General features: G+C 39.3%; 1 protein-coding gene across 4 annotated transcripts in view; it reads left to right on the top strand.

Annotated features, from left to right (window-relative positions):
- FCHSD2 (FCH and double SH3 domains 2) overlaps positions 1 to 24,210 on the top strand; it is a 335,209-nt gene that overhangs the window by 228,848 nt on the left and 82,151 nt on the right. For all 4 annotated transcript variants that reach the window (XM_030829076.1, XM_030829079.1, XM_030829077.1 and 1 more), the window contains exon 9: positions 13,627 to 13,749. In XM_030829076.1, coding sequence (XP_030684936.1) covers positions 13,627 to 13,749 — 123 coding nt within the window. The remainder of the gene's footprint in view (positions 1 to 13,626; positions 13,750 to 24,210) is intronic.

Raw genomic sequence — 24,210 nt, forward strand, 5'->3', positions numbered from 1 at the left:
CAGAGCAAGACTGTCTCAAAAAAAAAATAAATAAATAAATAAAGATAAAGGGAAGAAAGTGCTGCCTGTTCTCAAGGAATTAAGGGTCTTTTGGGAAAATCTGACATGTATATAAATTGTTTCAATATAGTGTTTTAAATACTATGATGGGGAGTTTGTAAAAAGTGTTTTCAAGCTCTTTGGTTCTATTTTTTGGGACGATTTTTTATTCTGATCATTGGCTTTTTAATCAAAGTCCACATAAATATTTATGCAATCTGCCTTCTAATCACAAACCGTGTTGAGACAGTACTACCCAGAATTGCTTTGAACTTCATTTCTAGATGCCATCATTGGTTCAGACAATTGCAGTGTAAGGCAGGGGGCTGGAACAAATCATAGGGTTATCATCCACTTCCTATGCTTTGAATTCCAACTGTTTCTTAATTTTTGTATCTCCTGCATTAACTATGCACACTAGCAATAATCCACCCAGGCCAGAAGGCCTCCAGCTATCTTACCCACCAGAAAATGAGTTCATGTGCAGGTTAATGAGTATCACAGACTTGCAGAGGTGGTAATTAAAATACAGGGAATTCTGGGTGTTGGATAGCTGAAAAAGATATTTTAAGATTAATCTCCATTGAAAGTGGCTTCTGATCACTTGGGCTTCCTCTCACCTACTTTTAAGATTCAGTCCATGATTTGCAATAATACCCATACTCATAGAAGAATATTGTGAAAACGCTAAGGAAGAGCTAGTTTAGTCAGTTCTGTAAAGCACTTGGAACGCGGTAAGCCGTTAGTAAATGTCAGTTGCCTGTGTTAACCATCATTATTATTATCATTTAAGTATTTAAGTGGAAGAGAAGGGGGGAAGGACATTCTAGGCCAAGAGAATAACTTAATTGGGAACATGTAAGTGAATGTCATTTTCCAAAATGACTCAGTATAGTTGGGATGTAGAGTATAATGCAGACAACAGTGTTGAGAGATGGTGCTAATGAGAGGGAGTTATGTTGGGACCAGATTGTAAAGAATCTTCAATGCCTGCTAAAGAATATCTACTTTGCAAAATATACAGTGGGAGCCACTGAAAAAATTTTGTGGAATTTTTTTTCCCTAATACGATATTCAGGTTTTCTTTATGCTTTTTTATGAAAAATTTCCAACATACACTGAAGGAAAAAAAAAGGCAGTATAATGACCCCCACGTACTCATTATCCAGCTTTTGTGTTTTTTTCTACTTTTTATTATTATTATTATAATATTTTAAGTTTTAGGGTACATGTGCACAATGTGCAGGTTTGTTACATATGTATCCATGTGCCATGTTGGTGTGCTGCACCCATTAACTCGTCATTTAGCATTAGGTATATCTCCTAATGCTGTCCCTCCCCCCTCCCCCCACCCCACAACAGTCCCCAGAGTGTGATGTTCCCCTTCCTGTGTCCATGTGTTCTCATTGTTCAATTCCCACCTATGAGTGAGAACATGCGGTGTTTGGTTTGTCCTTGCGATAGTTTGCTGAGAATGATGGTTTCCAGTTTCATCCATGTCCCTACAAAGGACATGAACTCATCATTTTTATGGCTGCATAGTATTCCATGGTGTACATGTGCCACATTTTCTTAATCCAGTCTATCGTTGTTGGACATTTGGGTTGGTTCCAAGTCTTTGCTATTGTGAATAGTGCCGCAATAAACATATGTGGGCATGTGTCTTTATAGCAGCATGATTTATAGTCCTTTGGGTATATACCCAGTAATGGGATGGCTGGGTCAAATGGTATTTCTAGTTCTAGATCCCTGAGGAATCACCACACTGACTTCCACAATGGTTGAACTAGTTTACAGTCCCACCAACAGTGTAAAAGTGTTCCTATTTCTCCACATCCTCTCCAGCACCTGTTGCTTCCTCACTTTTTAATGATGGCCATTCTAACTGGTGTGAGATGGTATCTCATTGTGGTTTTGATTTGCATTTCTCTGATGGCCAGTGATGATGAGCATTTTTTCACCTGTTTTTTGGCTGCATAAATGTCTTCTTTTGAGAAGTGTCTGTTCATGTCCTTTGCCCACTTTTTGATGGGGTTGTTTGTTTTTTTCTTGTAAATTTGTTTGAGTTCATTGTAGATTCTGGATATTAGCCCTTTGTCAGATGAGTAGGTTGCAAAAATTTTCTCCCATTCTGTAGGTTGCCTGTTCACTCTGATGGTAGTTTCTTTTGCTGTGCAGAAGCTCTTTAGTTTAATTAGATCCCATTTGTCAATTTTGGCTTTTGTTGCCATTGCTTTTGGTGTTTTAGACATGAAGTCCTTGCCCACGCCTATGTCCTGAATGGTGTTGCCTAGGTTTTCTTCTAGGGTTTTTATGGTTTTAGGTCTAACATGTAAGTCTTTAATCCATGTTGAATTAATTTTTGTATAAGGTGTAAGGAAGGGATCCAGTTTCATCTTTCTACATATGGCTAGCCAGTTTTCCCAGCACCATTTATTAAATAGGGAATCCTTTCCCCATTTCTTGTTTTTGTCAGGTTTGTCAAAGATCAGATAGTTGTAGATATGCGGCATCATTTCTGAGGGCTCTGTTCTGTTCCATTGATCTATGTCTCTGTTGTGGTACCAGTACCAGGCTGTTTTGGTTACTGTAGCCTTGTAGTATAGTTTGAAGTCAGGTAGCATGATGCCTCCAGCTTTGTTCTTTTGGCTTAGGATTGACTTGGCGATGCGGGCTCTTTTTTGGTTCCATATGAACTTTAAAGTAGTTTTTTCCAATTCTGTGAAGAAAGTCTTTGGCAGCTTGATGGGGATGGCATTGAATCTATAAATTACCTTGCGCAGTATGGACATTTTCACGATATTGATTCTTCCAACCCATGAGCATGGAATGTTCTTCCATTTGTTTGTATCCTCTTTTATTTCATTGAGCAGTGGTTTATAGTTCTCCTTGAAGAAGTCCTTCACATCTCTTGTAAGTTGGATTCCTAGGTATTTTATTCTCTTTGAAGCAATTGTGAATGGGAGTTCACTCATGATTTGGCTCTCTGTCTGTGATTGGTGTACAAGAATGCTTGTGATTTTTGTACATTGATTTTGTATCCTGAGACTTTGCTGAAGTTGCTAATCAGCTTAAGGAGATTTTGGGCTGAGACGATGGAGTTTTCTAGATATACAATCATGTCATCTGCAAACAGGGACAATTTGACTTCCTCTTTTCCTAATTGAATACCCTTTATTTCCTTCTCCTGCCTGATTGCCCTGGCCAGAACTTCCAACACTATGTTGAATAGGAGTGGTGAGAGAGGGCATCCCTGTCTTGTGCCAGTTTTCAAAGGGAATGCTTCCAGTTTTTGCCCATTCAGTATGATATTGGCTGTGGGTTTGTCATAGATAGCTCTTATTATTTTGAGATACGTCCCATCAATACCTAATTTATTGAGAGTTTTTAGCATGAAGGGTTGTTGAATTTTGTCAAAGGCCTTTTCTGCATCTGTTGAGATAATCATGTGGTTTTTGTCTTTGGTTCTGTTTATATGCTGGATTACATTTATTGATTTGCATATGTTGAACCAGCCTTGCATCCCAGGGTTGAAGCCCACTTGATCATGGTGCATAAGCTTTTTGATGTGCTGCTGGATTCGGTTTGCCAGTATTTTATTGAGGATTTTTGCATCAATGTTCATGAAGGATATTGGTCTGAAATTCTCTTTTTTGGTTATGTCTCTGCCAGGCTTTGCTATCAGGACGATGCTGGCCTCATAGAATGTGTTAGGGAGGATTCCCTCTTTTTGTATCGATTGGAATAGTTTCAGAAGGAATGGTACCAGTTCTTCCTTGTACTTCTGGTAGAATTCGGCTGTGAATCCATCAGGTCCTGGACTCTTTTTGGTTGGTAAGCTATTGATTATTGCCACAATTTCAGAGCCTGTTATTGGTCTATTCAGAGATTCAACTTCTTCCTGGTTTAGTCTTGGGAGGGTGTATTTGTCGAGGAATTTATCCATTTCTTCTAGATTTTCTAGTTTATTTGCATAGAGGTGTTTGTAGTATTCTCTGATGGTAGATTGTATTTCTGTGGGATCGGTGGTGATATCCCCTTTATCATTTTTTATTGCATCTATTTGATTCTTCTCTCTTTTCTTCTTTATTAGTCTTGCTAGCAGTCTATCAATTTTGTGGATCTTTTCAAAAAACCAGCTCCTGGATTCATTAATTTTTTGAAGGGTTTTTTGTGTCTCTATTTCCTTCAGTTCTGCTCTGATTTTAGTTATTTCTAGCCTTCTGCTAGCTTTTGAATATGTTTGCTCTTGCTTTTCTAGTTCCTTTAATTGTGATGTTAGGGTGTCAATTTTGGATCTTTCCTGCTTTCTCTTGTGGGCATTTAGTGCTATAAATTTCCCTCTACACACTGCTTTGAATGTGCCCCAGAGATTCTGGTATGTTGTGTCTTTGTTCTCGTTGGTTTCAAAGAACATCTTTATTTCTGCCTTCATTTCATTATGTACCCAATAGTCATTGGAGGAGGTTGTTCAGTTTCCATGTAGTTGAGTGGTTTTGAGTGAGTTTCTTAATCCTGGGTTCTAGTTTGATTGCACTGTGGTCTGAGAGACAGTTTGTTATAATTTCTGTTCTTTTACATTTGCTGAGGAGAGCTTTACTTCCAACTATGTGGTCAATTTTGGAATAGGTGTGGTGTGGTGCTGAAAAAAATGTATATTCTGTTGATTTGGGGTGGAGAGTTCTGTAGATGTCTATTAGGTCCACTTTGTGTAGAGCTGAGTTCAATTCCTGGATATCCTTGTTAACTTTCTGTCTCGTTGATCTGTCTAATGTTGACGGTGGGGTGTTAAAATCTCCCATTATTATTGTGTGGGAGTTTAAGTCCCTTTGTAGGTCACTCAGGACTTGCTTTATGAATCTGGGTGCTCCTGTGTTGGGTGCATATATATTTAGGATAGTTAGCTCTCCTTGTTGAATTGATCCCTTTACCATTATGTAATGGCCTTCTTTGTCTCTTTTGATCTTTGTTGGTTTAAAGTCTATTTTATCAGAGACTAGGATTGCAACCCCTGCCTTTTTTTGTTTTCCATTTGCTTGATAGATCTTCCTCCATCCCTTTATTTTGAGTCTATGTGTGTCTCTGCACGTGAGATGGGTTTCCTGAATACAGCACACTGATGGGTCTTGACTCCTTATCCAGTTTGCCAGTCTGTGTCTTTTAATTGGAGCATTTGGCCCATTTACATTTAACGTTAATATTGTTATGTGTGAATTTGGTCCTGTCATTATGATGTTAGCTGGTTGTTTTGCTCGTTAGTTGATGCCGTTTCTTCCTAGCCTCGATGGTCTTTACAATTTGGCATGTTTTTGCAGTGGCTGGTACCGGTTGTTCCTTTCCATGTTTAGTGCTTCCTTCAGGAGCTCTTTTAGGGCAGGCCTGGTGGTGACAAAATCACTCAGCATTTGCTGGTCTGTAAAGTATTTTATTTCTCCTTCACTTATGAAGCTTAGTTTGGCTGGATATGAAATTCTGGGTTGAAAATTCTTTTCTTTAAGAATGTTGAATATCGGCCCCCACTCTCTTCTGGCTTGTAGAGTTTCTGCCGAGAGATCAGCTGTTAGTCTGATGGGCTTCCCTTTGTGGGTAACCTGACCTTTCTGTCTGGCTGCCCTTAACATTTTTTCCTTCATTTCAACTTTGGTGAATCTGACAATTATGTGTCTTGGAGTTGCTCTTCTCGAGGGGTATCTTTGTGGCGTTCTCTGTATTTCCTGAATCTGAATGTTGGCCTGCCTTGCTAGATTGGGGAAGTTTTCCTGAAGAATATCTTGCAGAGTGTTTTCCAACTTGGTTCCATTCTCCCCATCATTTTCAGGTACACCAACCAGACGTAAGTTTGGTGTTTTCACATAGTCCCAAATTTCTTGGAGGCTTTGTTCATTTCTTTTTATTCTTTTTTCTCTAATCTTCCCTTCTCGCTTCATTTCATTCATTTCATCTTCCATCAGTGATACCCTTTCTTCCAGTTGATCGCATCAGCTACCGAGGCTTCTGCAATCTTGGCGTAGTTCTCAATACTTGGCTTTCAGCTCCATCAGCTCCTTTAAGCCCTTCTCTCCATTGGTTATTCTAGTTATCCATTCGTCTAATTTTTTTTCAAAGTTTTTAACTTCTTTGCTATTGTTTTGAATTTCCTCCCATAGCTCGGAGTAGTTTGATCGTCTGAAGCCTTCTTCTCTCAACTCGTCAAAGTCATCCTCCGTCCAGCTTTGTTCCGTTGCTGGTGAGGAACTGCGTTCCTTTGGAGGAGGAGAGGTGCTCTGATGTTTAGAGTTTCCAGTTTTTCTGCTCTGTTTTTTCCCCATCTTTGTGGTTTTATCTACTTTTGGTCTTTGATGATGGTGATGTACAGATGGGTTTTTGGTGTGGATGTCTTTTCTGTTTGTTAGTTTTCCTTCTACCAGACAGGACCCTCAGCTGCAGGTCTGTTGGAGTTTGCTAGAGGTCCACTCCAGACCCTGTTTGGCTGGGTGTCAGCAGCGGTGGCTGCAGAACAGCGGATTTTCGTGAGACCAGAAATTCAGCTGTCTGATAGTTCCTCTGGAAGTTTTGTCTCAGAGGAGTACCTGGCCGAGTGAGGTGTCAGTCTGTCCCTACTGGGGGGTGCCTCCCAGTTAGGCTGCTCGGGGGTCAGGGACCCACTTTAGGAGGCAGTCTGTCCGTTCTCAGATCTCCAGCTGCATGCTGGGAGAACCACTACTCTCTTCAAAGCTGTCAGTCAGACAGAGACATTTAAGTCTGCAGAGGTTCCTGCTGACTTTTTGTTTGTCTGTGCCCTGCCCCCAGAGGTGGAGCCTACAGAGGCAGGCAGGCCTCCTTGAGCTGTGGTGGGCTCCACCCAGTTCGAGCTTCCTGGCTGCTTTGTTTACCTAAGCAAGCCTGGGCAATGGCGGGCGCCCCTCCCCCAGCCTCGCTGCCACCTTGCAGTTTGATCTCAGACTGCTGTGCTAGCAGTCAGTGAGACTCCGTGAGCATAGGACCCTCTGAGCCAGGTGCGGGACACAATCTCCTGGTGTGCCATTTTCCAGGCCCGTTGGAAAAGCGCAGTATTAGGGTGGGACTGACCCGATTTTCCAGGTGCCGTCTGTTACCCCTTTCTTTGACTAGGAAAGGGAACTCCCTGACCCCTTGTGCTTCCCGAGTGAGGCAATGCCTTGCCCTGCTTTGGCTCATGCACAGTGCGCTGCAACAACTGTCCTGCACCCACTGTTTGGCACTCCCTAGTGAGATGAACCCGGTACCTCAAACGGAAATGCAGAAATCACCCATCTTCTGTGTCGCTCAGGCTGGGAGCTGTATACCGGAGCTGTTCCTATTCAGCCATCTTGGCTCCACACCCCTCATTATCCAGCTTTAACCATTATCAATATGTGGCCAATGCATTGATGATTTTAAAGCAAGGCAAGAAAGACTTAACATTGTACCACATCCTTTACCTTATTTAATCTTCACTATGTCCTGTTGAGTATGTAGTACTCCCACTTTCCCTAATTATAAATGAGAAAACCATCAACATGATAAAGTAAGTAAAAGCTCTGGGATTCTAACCCACATCCAACTGATTTCAGAGCTCAAGCTCGTTCCTGTCTCACATCTGAAGTAGAGCATGATTCCCGGTTGAAAACAGCTGCTGATCCATCTACAATAACAGTACCTATTGGTGCTCTTGACCCTATTCGGGATGGTAGGCTTCTCTGCCTGTAGCCACTCTCCTTCCAGAGGGTCACCAGAATCTAAGTCCACATAAATGCTCAACCTAGTCAGCTAAAGTAACTGTGCAGTCCAGTAGTTTTCAAAGTATGGTCCCAGGCCAGTGGCAAGTTGTTAGAAAATGCAGACTCTTAGGGCCCGTCTTCAGACTGCTGAATCAGAGACTCTGGGTGGGGCCCAGCAATTTGTGTTACTGTTTTTTTAAGCAGACTTTATTATTTAGAGCAGTTTTAGTTCCACAGCAAAATTGAACAGAAGGTACAGAGATTTCCCTTACACTCGTTTCCCCTACATACAATTCCTCCCACTATCAACATCCCCCATCAGAGTGGCACATTTGTTGCAATTGATGAATCTACACTGACACCATCATCATCACCCCAAATTCATAGTTTACATTAGGGTTCATTCTTTGTATTGTACATTCTCAGTTTAGACAAATGTATAATGATATGTATCCACCACTGTAGTATCATACAGAATAGCCTCACTGCCCTGAAACAATCTGTTTTTATAAGCTCTGCAGTGATTCTCAGGCATACTTAAAGTTGAGAACATCTGGTTTAGTTAGACCTTAGAAAAGGGAAGGCAGCTCGTATCTGAAGGATCGTCCTTACCCTTAAAGGCTTACAGGGTTTTTTGCCTACCCAGAAAAGAAGAGAGGGCAGGACTGAAATACATTTGTTTTGTGCTTGTGAACTGTTAAGACAGTAAAAACTAGGATTTATTACTATGAAGTAGGGATGTGCCTTTTTAAAAAGAATGGTTCAAATCCCTGTTGGGAGTAAATCCTTTTCATGTAAGTAGTTAGGTACTACTAGTGCACCAAGTTGCCATTTTTTTAACTCTTTTATGTTAAATAATGCACATCTGTATAATTCTGGTTGACATTCTTCCAACTTAAGTGAAGAAAGATGCTTCTACATCTAAATTCAAAACTATCAACAAAAGTTCAGTATTTCTAATCAACCTCCTTTTGTTATGGGATCTCTGGGGTGCCAGTTTTTCTGCCTAGAAACCTCTGTGGCCATGGTGCCTTTGCCCGAGTTCTTGTCCTGTGTCCTGGAAGTATGTGGTAGGCAGACAAGTGAAGGGTAAAGAAGAGTTTTATTTACTGTTAAAACAGCTCAGAGGAGTGGGTAGCTCCTCTCTGTAGGCATATTGTCCCTTGGAGTGTTCAGCTCTCAGCAGAGAGGAGGCCCTGGAGAGGGTGGCTTTTGTCCACAGGCAAGTCATTGGGATGTCTCTGCAGGTCTCTGAAGCTACCCTCTCTGCTGGCAAATTGTCTCTGCAGTTCTCAGTGAAGAGAGTACTCCTCTCTGCAGCTGGCCGTCCCGTTGTCTCCAGCTATTAGCAGAGAGAATATTCCTCTCTGCGAATGGTCATCCCATCCTCTCTCTGCCCTCTTCCTCCTCTGGCCATCTTCTGCCCTGCTCTGGCTGAGCCCAGGGCTTTTGTGGACCTCAGAATGGAAGAAGTGTGTGCGGATTGGTCTATGGGCAGCCATGGGAAGACCCAGAAGAGGCACCACCAGTCCCCACTCTGGTCTGCTGGACTGGCAGTCCAGCCCCCAGTCTTCAGGCCCTCCCTGGCCTGAAGGTGGGGCCTTACTGGGAACCCACCCTCTTCTGCCCAGGACTCTGCCTCTCGTTGCTATTCAAGGCCCTGGGGCTCAGCCCCAACCCCGCTAATCAGAGTGGGCTCCAGGAGAAGAGAGAGGCCAGGCAGCGGGAACAGATATCCCCAGGCCAGCAGGGACAGGGGCAGGGGGCCCTTCCAGGCCCTCCCCCAGGAGCACAGGGAAGCTCGGATCCACAGCTGCAGTTTGGGCAGCTGTAGCCCCTCCTAGGAGGGTGGGGCTCCTGCCTGCTCTGTAGACCAGGAGGCCAGGGTCTGCAGGTGCAGTTTGAGCGACTGCAGTGGTACTTGGGGAGCTCCCGTCCCAACTCAGAAGGGGCAGGGCTCTGGAGCCACTGGCTCCATGGAGTGTGCAACCCCAGCAATGTTTCCCTGCTCTAGCCAGCATGATGGCAGCAGCCACTGCCATCCCTTTGGTAAGGCTGTGGCAGCCATTTCGAAATCGTGTCTACTGGTGGACCCTGGGATACATGCGTCAGTTATTATCTCATGATGAGATAATATATGCTTTATTGTTGAAGTGAAATATACTGTAGCAACAAATTACTTCTTGAATGTCTTTATAAAGTGTTTAGAAATGTATTTGTTTGTTTGTTTATTTTAAAGATAGGGTCTCGCTCTGTTGCCCAGGCTGGAGTGCAGTGGCACGATCATTGATCACTGCAGATTCAAACTCCTGGGCTCAAACAGTCTTCCTACCTCAGCCTCCCAAGTAGCTGAGATCATAGGCACAAGTCACTGTACCCAGCTAGAATTTTTAAAGTAGGATTTAAGTAGCTGAGTGAATGTATGATTCCTGATTTGTGATATACTTCTATCAAAATTAAAAGTACAATGCCTTTAGTGAGAAATATCTATAATCAGAAATGATCCTGGTTATAGTAAGGTCAAAAACAGAAGTACCAGCAGAACTTTGATTTTCTTTTTTTCAACTTTTCTCCTCCCTCTCACTCGCACCCATACAGCTAGCACAGAGCCCAGGCACAGTGGGTACTGTTTATATTGTACTGAGATAATAGAAACTGTGTCGGTATTTGGTTCACCTTAAAATCCATGCCTTATTTTTTTTTGAGCTCATGATGCCTGTGTTACCATTTGCTGAACTCAAAATACTCCATTGGTTTCCTGCCAAAACGTAATCATGTTATGATTGTCCACCAAGACCATTTCTAAGGTAGAAACCTTACATCAGAAGATGTTATATGTTTCTTTTTCTAAACAAGTTCAGGAAAAGTATATCCTGATTCAGGAAATTTATTCAGACTTAACACCAGTAGTATCTCTGGTGATGTTACATAATTACATGGAAATCATAGTAAAAATATTTGCTGTGCCTAAATTTGAAGTGCTCAATGGTGTCATCTAGTGGTGTAAACACTATAGAAGGTGCAGCTTTATTACTCAGTGCTTTTGGGACAGAATTTAATAATTAAAAAAAAAATTATAGTAAAAGTTTAATGGAACAGCCAAACATAAGATACAATGGAAGACTTCCATTGAGGATTCTTAGATATAGTACCAACACAAAAGCAACAAAAGAAATATAGCTGGGTGGGGTGTGGTGGCTCATGTCTGTAATCCCAGCACTTTGGGAGGCCAAGGTGGGCGGATCACGAGGTCAGGAGATCGAGACCATCCTGGTTAACACGGTGAAACCCCGTCTCTACTGAAAATACAAAAAAAAAAAAAAAAAATTAGCCGGGTGTGGTGGCGGGCACCTGTAGTCCCAGCTATTCGGGAGACTGCGGCAGGAGAATGGCGTGAACCTGGGAGGCAGAGCTTGCAGTGAGCCGAGATCGCACCACTGCACTCCAGCCTGGGCAATAGAGCAAGACTCTGTCTCAAAAAAAAAAAAAAAAAAAAAAAAGAAAGAAAAATAGCTAAGTTAGACTGCATCAAAATTTAAAACTTGTAAGCCGGATGCAGTGGTGAGTGCCTGTGGTCCCAGCTATTTGGGAGGCTGAGACAGGCGGATTACTGGAGCCCAGAAGTTTGAGTCCAGCCTGGGGAACAAGACAAGACCTTATCTCTTTTTTTAAAAAAGTAAAACTTTTGTGGATCAAAAGAAACTTTCAAGAAAGTGAAAAGACAACCCACAAAATGGGAGAAAATATTCGCAAATCATACATGTTGTAAAAAATCTAGTATCCAGAATATATAAAGGATTCTTGCAACCCAACAACAAAAGGACAACCTTATTTGTTTATTTGTTTATTTGTTTGTTTGTTTGTTTATTTTCTGAGACTGAGTCTTGCTCTGTCACCCAGAGCTGTATTTCAATAGCACAAACTCGGCTCACTGCAACCTTCACCTCCCGGGTACAAGCAGTTCTCCTGCCTCAGCCTCCCAAGTAGCTGGGATTACAGGCACATGCCACTACACCAGCTGATTTTTGTATTTTTAGTAGAAACGGGGTTTCACCATTTTGGCCAGGCTGGTCTCGAACTCCTGATCTTGTGTTCCGCCCACCTCGGCCTCTCAAAGTGCTGGGATTACAGGCGTGACCCACCGCACCCAGCCTGACAACCTAATTTAAAAATGAGTTAAGGACTTGAATAGGCTTTTCACCAAAGAAGATATACAAATGGCCAATAAGCACATGAAAAGTTGGTCAACATAGTTAGTCATTAGAGAAATGCAAATCAAAACTACAAAAATATACCATTCCTAATCACTAATATGGCTTTCATAATTAAAAAAAAATACCAAAATACAAAAGAATAAGTGTTGGCAAGGGTGTGGAGAATTTGAACCCTCATACATTGCTAGTAGAAAGGTAAAATGTTGCAGTCACTGGAAAACAGTTTGACAGTTCCTCAAAATTAAACATAGAGTTATCATATGACCCAGCAATTCCATTCCTGGGTATATTCCCAAGAGAAATGGAAACAGGTGCTCAAACAAAACCTTGTACACAAATGTTCATGGCAGCATTATTTATTTATTTATTTATTTATTTAACTTTGCAGCATTATTTATAATAGTCAAAAAATGGGGAAAAGGCAAATTTATATCACCTGATTAATAAACAAAATGTGGTACAACTGAATATTATTAAGCTGTAAAAAGGAATGAAGTACTGATAAATCAACAAACCTTGAAAATACTATGCTGAGCAACAGAAGCCAGGCACCAAAAGTCATATATTATATGATTTGATTTATATGAAATATCCAGAGGAGGCAAATCCATAGAGGTAGAAAGCAGACTAGTGGTTGCCAGGGGCTGGAGGAAGGAAGGGATGGAGAACGACCACTTAACAGGTACAGTGTTTTTGGAGAAGTGGTGGAAATGTTCTGGAATTAGATAATGGAAATTGTTAAACAACTTTGTCAGTGTACTAAAAGCCACTGAGTTGTACACTTTACAATTATTAAAATGGTGACTTATATTGGGTGAATTTTACCTCAATTTTTACCTCTACCGATTGGCAAGACTTCAGAACCTTGATTATTATTAATTATTATTATATTTTTCCATAGTTATTGCTAGTGTGTATGTCATATGTATATTCTGTTTTTTAAACTAAAATTATTTGATACATACTTTTCATCTATACAGTTTCCACAGCTTTTATTTTGGTGACAGTACACATCATAGCTTAATCATTCCTCAAATGTTCAGTGATTTTCTCTCCTTTTTTTTTATTTCAAAGATTCCTGTTACAAATGTTTAAGGAAATAAGAATGTTTCCAGCCCTTCATAGATATTACACTGGGTTTTCTTCCCCAAAGCAGTATCTCTGAGTCACTTTTCTTTTTTTAATATTTCTATTGTGTTTTTTCTGTCACTGCTGTTTAGTAAATATACATATACCAATGTATAATCCTACCAATAATGGATTGGGGGAAAATGGAGGAGATTATTATAGAGTGTCTACTCTTTTCCAGGCACTGCACCTGCATCCTTTCGCATTTATTATTTCACTTAACTCCTACACCTAACCAGATGAGCAAAGATCAGAACCCACGCATTTTGTCTCTAAGTTGTGTCCTGTTTTCCCACAGCTTTACCAATATTGGATCTTACCTCTTTTAGTTCCTGTTTATTAGAGAGATTCAACATTTTTCAAGTGATTGTTAACTGTTCATATTTACTTACAATCTGTATCTTTTGTCCATTTATTATTAATAATAAATTTTAAACTGAACATACCTACTTTTCTGTTAGGCAGAAGATATCATATGTCAAGGCTTTACTGTAATTTTTTTTTCTTTATTTCCTCCTCTATTACAGGCTCTTGATGGGAATGTGTATGATCATCTCAAGGATTATTTAATAGCCTTCAGCCGGACTGAGCTAGAAACATGCCAAGCTGTCCAGAACACATTCCAGTTTTTATTAGAAAACTCCAGCAAGGTAAGTTACCTTTAGTGCAACGTGTAGTGTTATCCAACTTAGAAGCTAAAGTATTTCTGCATACAAAGAAAATGAAGGTACCAGTGATAGTAGAAGAACGCATTAATGGACAAATTTCCTGGTAACAGCATTCCTTCTAACAAAGTTGGAGGAGATTCTGTTCTCCTTGTTGATGAGCTGAAGATGGCACCAAGGGCAAAAAGAGAGGTGCTGATACAAGGTAGCTTAGAACATTGGCCCATTGCCATGTGCATTGCCTTTGAGAAGGGTTTAAACAGTTTTATATTCTACTCAAAGTTTAAATGCACTCTGCTCACATGGGGGAAACAACAGGTCGTGTCAGTACAAAGAGTATTAAAAGAGCACAAGGGGAAAAGGAGCGTTTTATAATTGATATAAAAACAACAGTGTCTTGGGGTTTTTTTCAAATTAAGCCCTACTATCTATATGCTGTCATTCTTTGATAGCAGTCTTTTCATTTAAAAGTGTTGAGATCCATCAGATTTGCTGACATGTCACATTGTATGCAGAGAAAATAAATGTAATGACTTTTCTTCAAGATTTGATAGATTAAAATGTTTTGCAGTCGTGAAACTATCCTTTGGAAGATAAATTGTTACTGTGGTTAGTAAATGTTTTTTATCTGATAAATTAAATGTACAATAAATGTTTCCTGACTAAAGGAATGCATTTTTAAAAAATATGCATTTCATAACTGCTACTTTAAAAGATCCAGTTCAATTCTTTTTTTTTTTTTTTTTTTTTTTTTTTTGTCAGGGAGAGTGAGAACTGGCTAATACTTTTAGGAGAGGGATCAGGATATCCATTTTCACATGACAGTGTCCAAAGACAGGAAAGAAAAGTACAGACTCTTCATTCTGAATGCCTCTTGTGTATATATTCTTGTTTTCACTGTACCAGAGCTCTCAATTCTGTGTTTAGAAAAGTGTTAAAAATGCTAGGTTGATACGGAAATACAAAAATCACTAGCCTGGTGCTTTGAAGTCCTGTCATATGTCTGTTTTCCTGTATTGTCACCCCCCAAAATCTAAGAGAAAAGGAAAATGTAGTAAAACGTTAATTGAGGAATCTATATAGTATGTATATAAGTATTTACTGTATAATTTGTTTGATTTTAATGTATATATATTTGAATTTTTCAGAAAAGAATGTTGGGGGAAAAGTCTATGAAAAAAATCTTATCTTTGTTCCTTCTATGAAGTGGTTGATTTTTGACTAGTGAACAATTTTGTTGTTGTTGTTGTTATTTTTAGTAGAGACAAGGTTTCAACATGTTGGTCAGGCTGGTCTTGAAGTCCTGGCCTCATGTGGTCCACCCGCCTTGCCTCCCAAAGTGCTGGGATTACAGGCATGAGCCACCATGCCCAGCTGTGATCAAATTTTTTATGTTTATTTGTGCATTTAGATTTTCTGTTTCTTTTTCAGTATATTTGGGTAACTTACATTTTCCTGGACAATTGTCCATTTCATTTATCAGATTTGATGTCATAAACTTGTTTGCTTCTAGAATTGTCTCTGTTTTTGTTTTTAATATTGTGTGTGCCCTCTGTCTTATTTTGACCAGACTTGCCAGTCTATTTTATTAATCTTTGCCAAGAACCAGATAAAATGACCTTTATTCTGCTTCTCAGTGTTGTTTCTATTTCCTTAATTTTTGCCTTTATATTCATTATTTCTACTTTCTTACAGTTTATGTTATTGTTCTTCCTCAAGCTTCTTTTTCTATTAAATCCTGTATTTTCAGTCTTTCTTGTTTTTAAGTAAATTTGTTTAAAGCTTTAAAAAAAGTGTCTTTCCGCTTGAACTGCATTCTGTGATATGTAGGGCTTTTGTTATTATTTCTATTTTTTTCTCCTTATTAACCCATGATTATTTAGAAATGAGTTTTGCAGTTTCCATTCAGTTGGAATATGTGGTAGGGCAACATTTTTATTTCTAATTTTATTATAAATTGTATTTTTAATCCAATTACGTTTATTCTAATTTTATCAGAGAGGTTATCTTCTAGCAAAATTCTTTGAAATGTTTTTTTCCAAGAATAAGTTGGACTGGATACACTACCTTTAGTTTATAAAACAGGAAACGTTATAGTCGTAACAGATAGCTAATATTTTACACACACTTAACAATTTCTTAAGACTTTTAGCATGGGATATATCTTGAATCCCATGAGGTTGCCATTACCGTGTTCATTTTATATGGAGGGAATTGGACTCAGAAGTTTATGTGGCTTGGCCTGAGGTTACACACGCACACATAGTGCTTTCCATGATCTTCTACTATATTCTGTTTAGCTTGTATTATTTTAATAGAAAATGAATTAAGAATTTATGAACTAGTTTGAACACATAAAGAGATAAGCTTTCATTTTCTGCATTCACTCATATAAGTATCTCGCTCCCCAGAAATGAGGAATAAATGAGATGCTCTTACATTTAAATTGAAAGTGGTAGGAATAAAAATTTAATAAGAATAATGTAGTGCCCTTTTGTTCCAAGTACCAGAAGAGGCCTACAAGTTTTATGCCATGTGTTTTTCTGTTATGAAGAGCTTGTTATGCTGCTCTTGCTATGCTGCTGAAAGCAACCTAAAGGGAAGTTTGACACTTTTTAGATTTATTTTATTTTATATTATTATTACCTTGTTCAAAATATGACATATCCCCAAAGATATTTTGGTGGTAATTCATCCAACATACTGTAAATGTTAAAGTGCTTTCTGTATCATTCATCCCCTAAATGGAAACAGATGGCCCTAGGAGCTTTTGTTAAACTTTAATTATTTATGAAGCTTGCTTTTCTTCTTAATATTTTATGAAATGCTTTGTATATGTAACTGAAGCAGATGTTGTCATAGGTGTTTTCTCTGGGATAGTAACTCCAAAGATAGCTCTACTGGCCTTTATAATTTGTTTGTGTGTGCTTGCTTTTTGTCTCCATAAGGAAACGCCTACCAATTAATAACAAAGTTCATTTAAGAATTCAGAAAAATAAATTTAAAGAAAAGAATTCAGAAAATAACAATGTTATTCTACATTTATTTGAAAATTAAATTGTCTAGTGTTACTGTTCTTAATACCTTGAAGTCTAACCAAAAAAAGTAGATAAAAGGAAGGAAAAAACTTGATGATCATTTCAATAGACACAGAAAAAGATTTGACAAAATTCAGTACTTTTCTGTGATAAACACTCAGCAAATTAGAATAGAAGGGAACTTACATAACATAATAGCATTTGTGAAAACCCCACAACCAATATCGTATTCAATAATGAAAGACTGAAAGCTTCCTCTGCTAATATCAGGAACAAAACAAGGATACCCATTTTCACCACTGCTATTAATCATTGTACTGGAAGTCCTAGCCAGAGCAATTCAGTAAGAAAAAGAAATAAAAGGCATCCAAATTGAAAAAGAAGAATTAAAATTACCTCTCTTTGCAGATGACATGATTATATTTATAAACTCTCAGAGAACCCATTAAAAAAAACTAATAGAGCTAATACATTTAGCAACATATAAGATAAAAACACAAAAATCTGTTGCATCTCTATATTCCATCAATGAATGATCCAAAAAGAAGGTTAAGAAAATAATTCCAACTACAATAATATTCAGAGAATAAACTGTCTAGGAATAAATTTAACCAAAGGAGTTAAAGGCCTGTACACTGAAAACTATAAAACATTGCTGAAAGAAATAAAAGACATAAATAAATGCATATAATAAATGTTCATGGATTGGGAAATTTCATGTTGCTAATATTGTAATATTCCCCAAAGTGATCCACAGATTCAATGTAGTCCCTATCAAAATTCCAATGGCCTTTTTTGCAGAAATGGAAAAGCCAGTCCTCAATTTTTTTTTTTTTTTTAATTTGAGATAAGGTCTCACTCTGTCACCCAGGCTAGAGTGCAGTGGAATGAGCTCAGCTCACTGCAACCTCCATCTCCCAGGTTCAAGCGATTCTCCTGCCTCAGCCTCCCAAGTAGCTAGAATTACAGGCATATGCCACCACGCCTGGCTAATTTGTTTGTATTTTTATTCAAGATGGGGTTTCGTCATGTTAGCCAGGCTGGTCTTGAACTCCTGACGTCAAATGATCTGCCCGCCTTGGCCTCCCAAAGTGCTGGGATTACAGGTGTGAGCCACTGCACCCGGCCCAGTCTTCGAATTAATATGGAACTGCAAGGGACCATGAATAGTTTAAACAATATTGAAAAGAAAAAATAAAGTTGGAGGACTCACACTTCCCAATTTCATAACTTACTATAAAGTTACAGTAGTAAAGATAGCGTGGTATGGACATAAGTATAGACATATAGACCAATGAAGTAGAATTGAGAGTTCAGAAATAAACCTGAACATCTATGGTCAATTGATTTGCAACAAAGGTGCCATGACTATTCAATAGAGAAAGAATATTCTCTTCAGAAAAAGGTTTTGGGACAGCTGGGTAGCCACATGCAAAAGAATGAAGTTCAAGCCGGGCGTGGTGGCTCACGCCTGTAATCCCAACACTTTGAGAGGCTGAGATGGGTGGATCATGAGATCAGGAGTTCGAGACCAGCCTGGCCAATATGGTGAAACCCCGTCTCTACTAAAAATACAAAAATTGGCTGGGCATGGTGGTGGGCGCCTGTAGTCCCAGCTGCTTGGGAGGCTGAGGCAGGAGAATCGCTTGAACCCGAAAGGTGGAGGTTGCAGTGAGCTGAGATTGTACCACTGCACTCCAGCCTGGGCGACAGAGCAAGACTCCGCTTCAAAAAAAAAAAAAAAAAAAAGAAGTTCAATGAAGTTGTGAACCCTTACCTCACAAAATTAACTCAAAATGGATCAATGATCTAACTTATAAGAGAAAACAGAGGTAGATCTTTATGACCTTGATTTGGCAGTGCATTCTCAGATTTGACATTGAAAGCACAAGTAACAAAAGAAAACATAGATAATTAGACTGTATCAAATTAAAAGCTTTTGTGAATCAAAGGACATTATTAAGAATGTGAAATCAACCCAAATGATGAGAGAATATATTTGCACATCACATATCTGATAAAAATTTCATATTCAGAATATACAAAGAACTCTTACAACTCAACATCAGAGACAGCTCAATTTAAAAGTGAACAAAGGAGGCTGGGCACAGTGGCTCACACTTGTAATCCCAATACTTTGGAAGGCCAAGGTGGGGGGATTGCTTGAGCTAAGGAGTTCAAGAGCAGCCTAGGCAACATAGCAAGACCCTATCTCTACAAAAAAAATTTTAAAAATTAGCCTGGCATGGTGGTGCATACCTGTTGTCCCAGCTACTCGGGAGGCCCAGGTGGGAGAATTACTTGAGCCCGGGAATTGGAGGTTGCAGCAGGCTGTGATCATGCTACTACTATACTCTAGCCTGGGCGACAGAGCAAGACCCTGTCTCTTTAAAAAAAAAAAAAAAAAAAAAAAAGGTTGTGTACCAAAAGGTCAATGAAATGAAAAGCTACTTTTTTAAAAAGATTAACAAAATTGATAAACCTTTTTTTTTCCCTTTAATTTTAATTTCAGGGGTACATGTGCAGGATGTGCAGATTACGTAGGTAAATTTGTGTCATGGAGGGTTTGGTACACATTATTTTATCACCCACGTATTAAGCCTAGTACCCATTAGTTATTTTTCCTGATTCTCTCCCTCCTCCCACCCTCCACCCTCTACCCTCTGGTAGGCCCCAGTGTGCATTGTTCCCATGTGTTCTCGTAATTTAGCTCCCACTTATAAATGAGAACATGTGGTATTTGCTTTTCTGTTCCTACATTAGTTTGCTAAGGATAGTGGCCTCCAGCTCCATTCACGTTCCTGCAAAGGACGTGACCTCATTCTTTTTTATGGCTGCATAGTGTTCTGTGGTGTAAATGTACCACATTTTCTTTTCTTTTCTTTTTGTTTTTTGTTTTTGAGGCAGAGTCTTGCTCTTTCACCCAGGCTGGAGTGCAATGGCATGATCTCGGCTCACTGCAACCTCTGCCTCCCAGGTTCAAGCGATTCTCCTGCCTCAGCCTCCCAAGTAGCTGGGATTATAGGCGCCCACCACCGCACCCAGCTAATTTTTGTATTTTTGTAGAAATGGGGTTTTGCCTTGTTGGCCAGGCTGGTTTTGAACTCTTGACCTCAGGTGATCCACCCACCTTGGCCAAAGTGCTGGGATTACAGGCATGAGCCACCAAGCCCGGCCATGTACCACATTTTCTATATCCAGTCTATCATTGGTGGGCATTTAGGTTTATTCCATGTCTCTACTATTGTGAATGGTGCTGCAGTGAACATAAGCAGGCATATGTCTTTATAATAGAACAATGTATATTCCTTTGGGGAAATACTCAGTAATGGGATTGCTGGGTCAAATGGTTTTTCTGTCTCTAGGTCTTTGAGGAATTGCCACCCTGTCTTCCACTATGGTTGAACTAATTTACACTCCTACCAACAGTGTAAAAGTGTTCCTTTTTCTCCACAACCTTGCCAGCATCCGTTGTTTTTTAATTTTTTATTGATAACCATTCTTATTGGTGTGAGATGGTATCTCATTGTGGTTTTGATTTGCATTTCTGTAATGATCAGTGATGTTGAGTTTTTTTCATATGATTGCTGGCCGCATGTATGTCTTATTTTCAAAAGTGTCTGTTCATGTCGTTTGCCCACTTTTGAATGAAGTTGTTTGTTTTTTTCTTGTAAACTTGTTTAAGTTCCTTATAGATGCTGGGTATTAGACCTTTGTCAGATGCTTAGTTTGCAAAAAAAAAAAAAAAAAAAAAATCCCCATTCTGTAGGATGCCTTTATACTCTGTTGATAGTTTATTTTGCTATGCAGAAGCTCTTAAGTTTTATTAGATCCCATTTGTCAGTTTTTGCTTTTGTTCCAATTGCTTTTGGCATCTTCATCATGAAATCTTTGCCCATGCCTATATCCTGAATGGTATTACCCAGGTTTTCCTCTAGGGTTTTTATAGTTTTGGGTTTTACATTTAAGTCTTTAGTCCATCTTGAATTGACTTTTGTATGTGGTGTAAGGAAGGGGTCCAATTTCAATTTTCTACATATGGCTAGCCAGTTATCCCAGCACCATTTATTAAATAGGGAATCCTTTCCCCATTGCTTTTTGTCAGGTTTGTTGAAGATCAGGTGGTTTTAGGTGTGCAGTCTTATTTCTGGGTTCTCTATTGTTTCATTGGTCTATGTGTCTGTTCTTGTACTAGTACCATGCTGTTTGGTTGCTGTGGCCCTGTGGTATAGTTTGAAGTTGGGTAGCGTGATGCCTCTAGCTTTGTTCTTTTTGCTTAGGATTGCCTTGTCTGTTCAGACTCTTTTGGTTTCATATGAATTTTAAAATAGTTTTTCTAGTACTGCAAAGAATGTCAATGGTAGTTTAATGGGAATAGCATTGAATCTATAAATTGCTTAGGGTAGGCTGGGCACCTGACTCACACCTGTAATCCCAGCACTTTGGGAGGCCACGGTGGGCAGATCACTTGAGGTCAGGAGTTCAAGACCAGCCTGGCCAACATGGTGAAACCCCATCTCCACTAAAAATACAAAAATTAGCCAGGCGTGGTGGCACATGCCTGTAGTCCCAGATACTCGGGAGGCTGAGGCAGGAGAATCACTTGAACCCAGGAAGCGCAGGTTGCAGCGAGCTGAGATTACGCCACTGCACTCTAACCTGGGCAACAGTGAGACTCCTTCTGAAATAAATAAATAAATAAATAAATAAATAAATAAATAAATAGCTTAAGGCAGTATGGCCATTTTTATGATATTGATTCTTCCTGTCCATGAGCATAGTATGTTTTTTCATTTGTTTGTATCATCTCTAATTTATTTGAGCAGCAGTTATTTGTAGTTATCCTTTTAGAGGTCCTTCAATTCCCTTATTAGCTGTATTTCTAGGTTTTTTGTTTTTTGTTTTTTGTTTTTTTGTATGTCTGTTGTGAAAGGGAGTCCTTTCGTAATTTGGCTCTTGGCTTGACTGTTGAAAATCAGCAAACCTTTAGCCAGACTAGTGAGGAAAAAAAGAGAGAATAACCAAATAAATAAAATCAGAAGTGAAAAAGGAGACATTACAACCAATACCACAGAAATTCAAAGGACCATTAGAGGCTACTATGAACAATATATGCCAATAAATTGGAAAACCCAGAAGAAATGGATAAATAGGGCTGGGTGTGATGGCTCACAGATGTAATCACAGCACTTTGGGAGGCCAAGGTGGGTGGATCACTTGAGGCCAGGAGTTCGAGATCCGCCTGGCCAACATGGCGAAACCCTGTCTCTACTAAAAATACAAAAATTATCCAAGTGTAAAAGTGGCACATGCCTGAAATCCCAACTGCTTGGGAGGCTGAGGTGTGAGAATCATTTGAACCTGGGAGGCAGGGGTTGCAGTGAGCCAGGATTGCACCACTGCACTTCATCCTGGGCAACAGACTGAGACTCTGTCTCAAAAAAAAAAAAAAAAAAAAGGATAAATTCCTAGATGCATAAAACCTATCAATATGGTTTGGATTTGTGTCCCCACCCAAATCTCATCAAATTATAATAATCCCCAATGTTGGAGGAGGGGCCAGTGGGAGGTAATTAAATCACGGGGGTGGACTTCCCCCTTGCTGTTCTCTTGGTAGTGAGTGAGTCCTCATGAGATGTGGTTGTTTAAAAGTGTGTAGCACCTCCCCCTTCTCTCTTTTCCTCCTGCTCCTGCCATGTAAGACAAAGCTGCTTCCCCTTTGCCTTCTGCCATGATTGTAAGTTTCCAGAAGCCTCCCCAGCCATGCTTCCTGTACAGCCTGCAGAACCATGGGTCAGTTAAACTGCTTTTCTCTTTATAAATTACCCAGTCTCAGGTAGTTCATTATAGCAATGTGAGAATGGACTAATACACTTACCAAGATTGAGCCATGAAGAAATTCAAAACCTGAAGAGATGAAGAAACAAGTAACAAGATCAAAGCTGTAATAGAAAGTCTCTCAGCAACGAAAAGCCTGGGACTCGGTGGCTTTGCTGCTGAATTTTACCAAACATTTAAAGAATAACTAATACCAATTTTACTCAAACAATTCCAAAAAATAGAGGAGGAGGGAATACTTCCCATCTCATTCTCTGAGGCCAGCATTACCCTGATACCAAAATCAGACAAAGACCCATCAAAAAATAAAAACTACAAGCCAGTACCCCTGATGAACATTAATGCAAAAATCCTCAACAAAATACTAGCAAACTGAATTCAACAATGCTTAAAAAGATTATTCATTATGACCAAGTGGAATGTGTCCCAAGAATGCAAGGATGGTTCAACATACACAAATCACTCTGTGTGAAGGGCAAAAACTGTATGATCATTTCAATTGATACTGAAAAAGCATTTGATAAAATTTAACCTCCCCTTATGACAAAACCCCTCAATAAACTGGGTATAGAGGGAACATGTCTCAATACAATAAAAGCCATGTATAACAGACCCACAATGAGTATCATACTGAATGGAGAAAAACTGAATGCCTTTCCTCTGAGATTTGGAACATGACAAGGATGCCCACTTTTACCACTGTTGTTCAAGATAGTACTGGAAGTCCTAGCTACAGCAGTCAGGTGAAAGAAAGAAAGAGCATCCAAAGTGGAAAGGAAGAAGTCAAATTATTATTCTTTGCAGATGTATAGGCTTATATTTTGAAAAACCTGAAGACTCCACCAAAATATTCAAACTGATAAACACCTTTAGTAAAGTTGCAGGATACAAAATCAACATACAAAAATCAGTAGCATTTCTATATGTGAACATTAAGCATTCTGAAAAATAAATCAAGAAAGTAATGTCATTTACAATAGCTACAAGTACATTAAAATACATAGGAATTAACCAAAGAAGTGCAAGCTCTCTTACAATGAAAGAAATTGGGAGGCTGAGACAGGAGAATCGCTTGAATTCAAGAGATGGAGGTTGCAGTGAGCCAGGATCATGCCACTGCACTCCAGCCTAGGCAACAAAAGCGAAACAAAACTCCATTTAAAAAAAAAACAAAAAGGAAGGAAGGAAGGAATAAATTGAAGAGAACACAAACAAATGGAAAGCTATTCCATGTTGATGGATTGGGAGAATCAATATTCTTTAAATGTCTATACTATCCAAAGCAGTCTACAGATTCAATGCAGTCTCTATCAAAATACCAGTGCCATTCTTCACGGAAATAGAAAAAACAATCCTAAAATTTTGATAGAACCACAAAAGACCCAGAATAACCAAAGCTATCCAGCTATCCTGAACAAAAAGAACTGAAGGAATCATATTGTGTGACTTCTAATTATACTACAAAGCTATAGTAACCAAAATAGCATGGTACTGGCATAAAAACAAATACCAGTGGAACAGAATAGAGAACCCAGAATCAAATCTACCTATCTGCAGTGACGTCATTTTT

This window comes from Nomascus leucogenys, chromosome 15 (genome assembly GCF_006542625.1).
Source record: "Nomascus leucogenys isolate Asia chromosome 15, Asia_NLE_v1, whole genome shotgun sequence".
NCBI lineage: Eukaryota > Metazoa > Chordata > Mammalia > Primates > Hylobatidae > Nomascus > Nomascus leucogenys.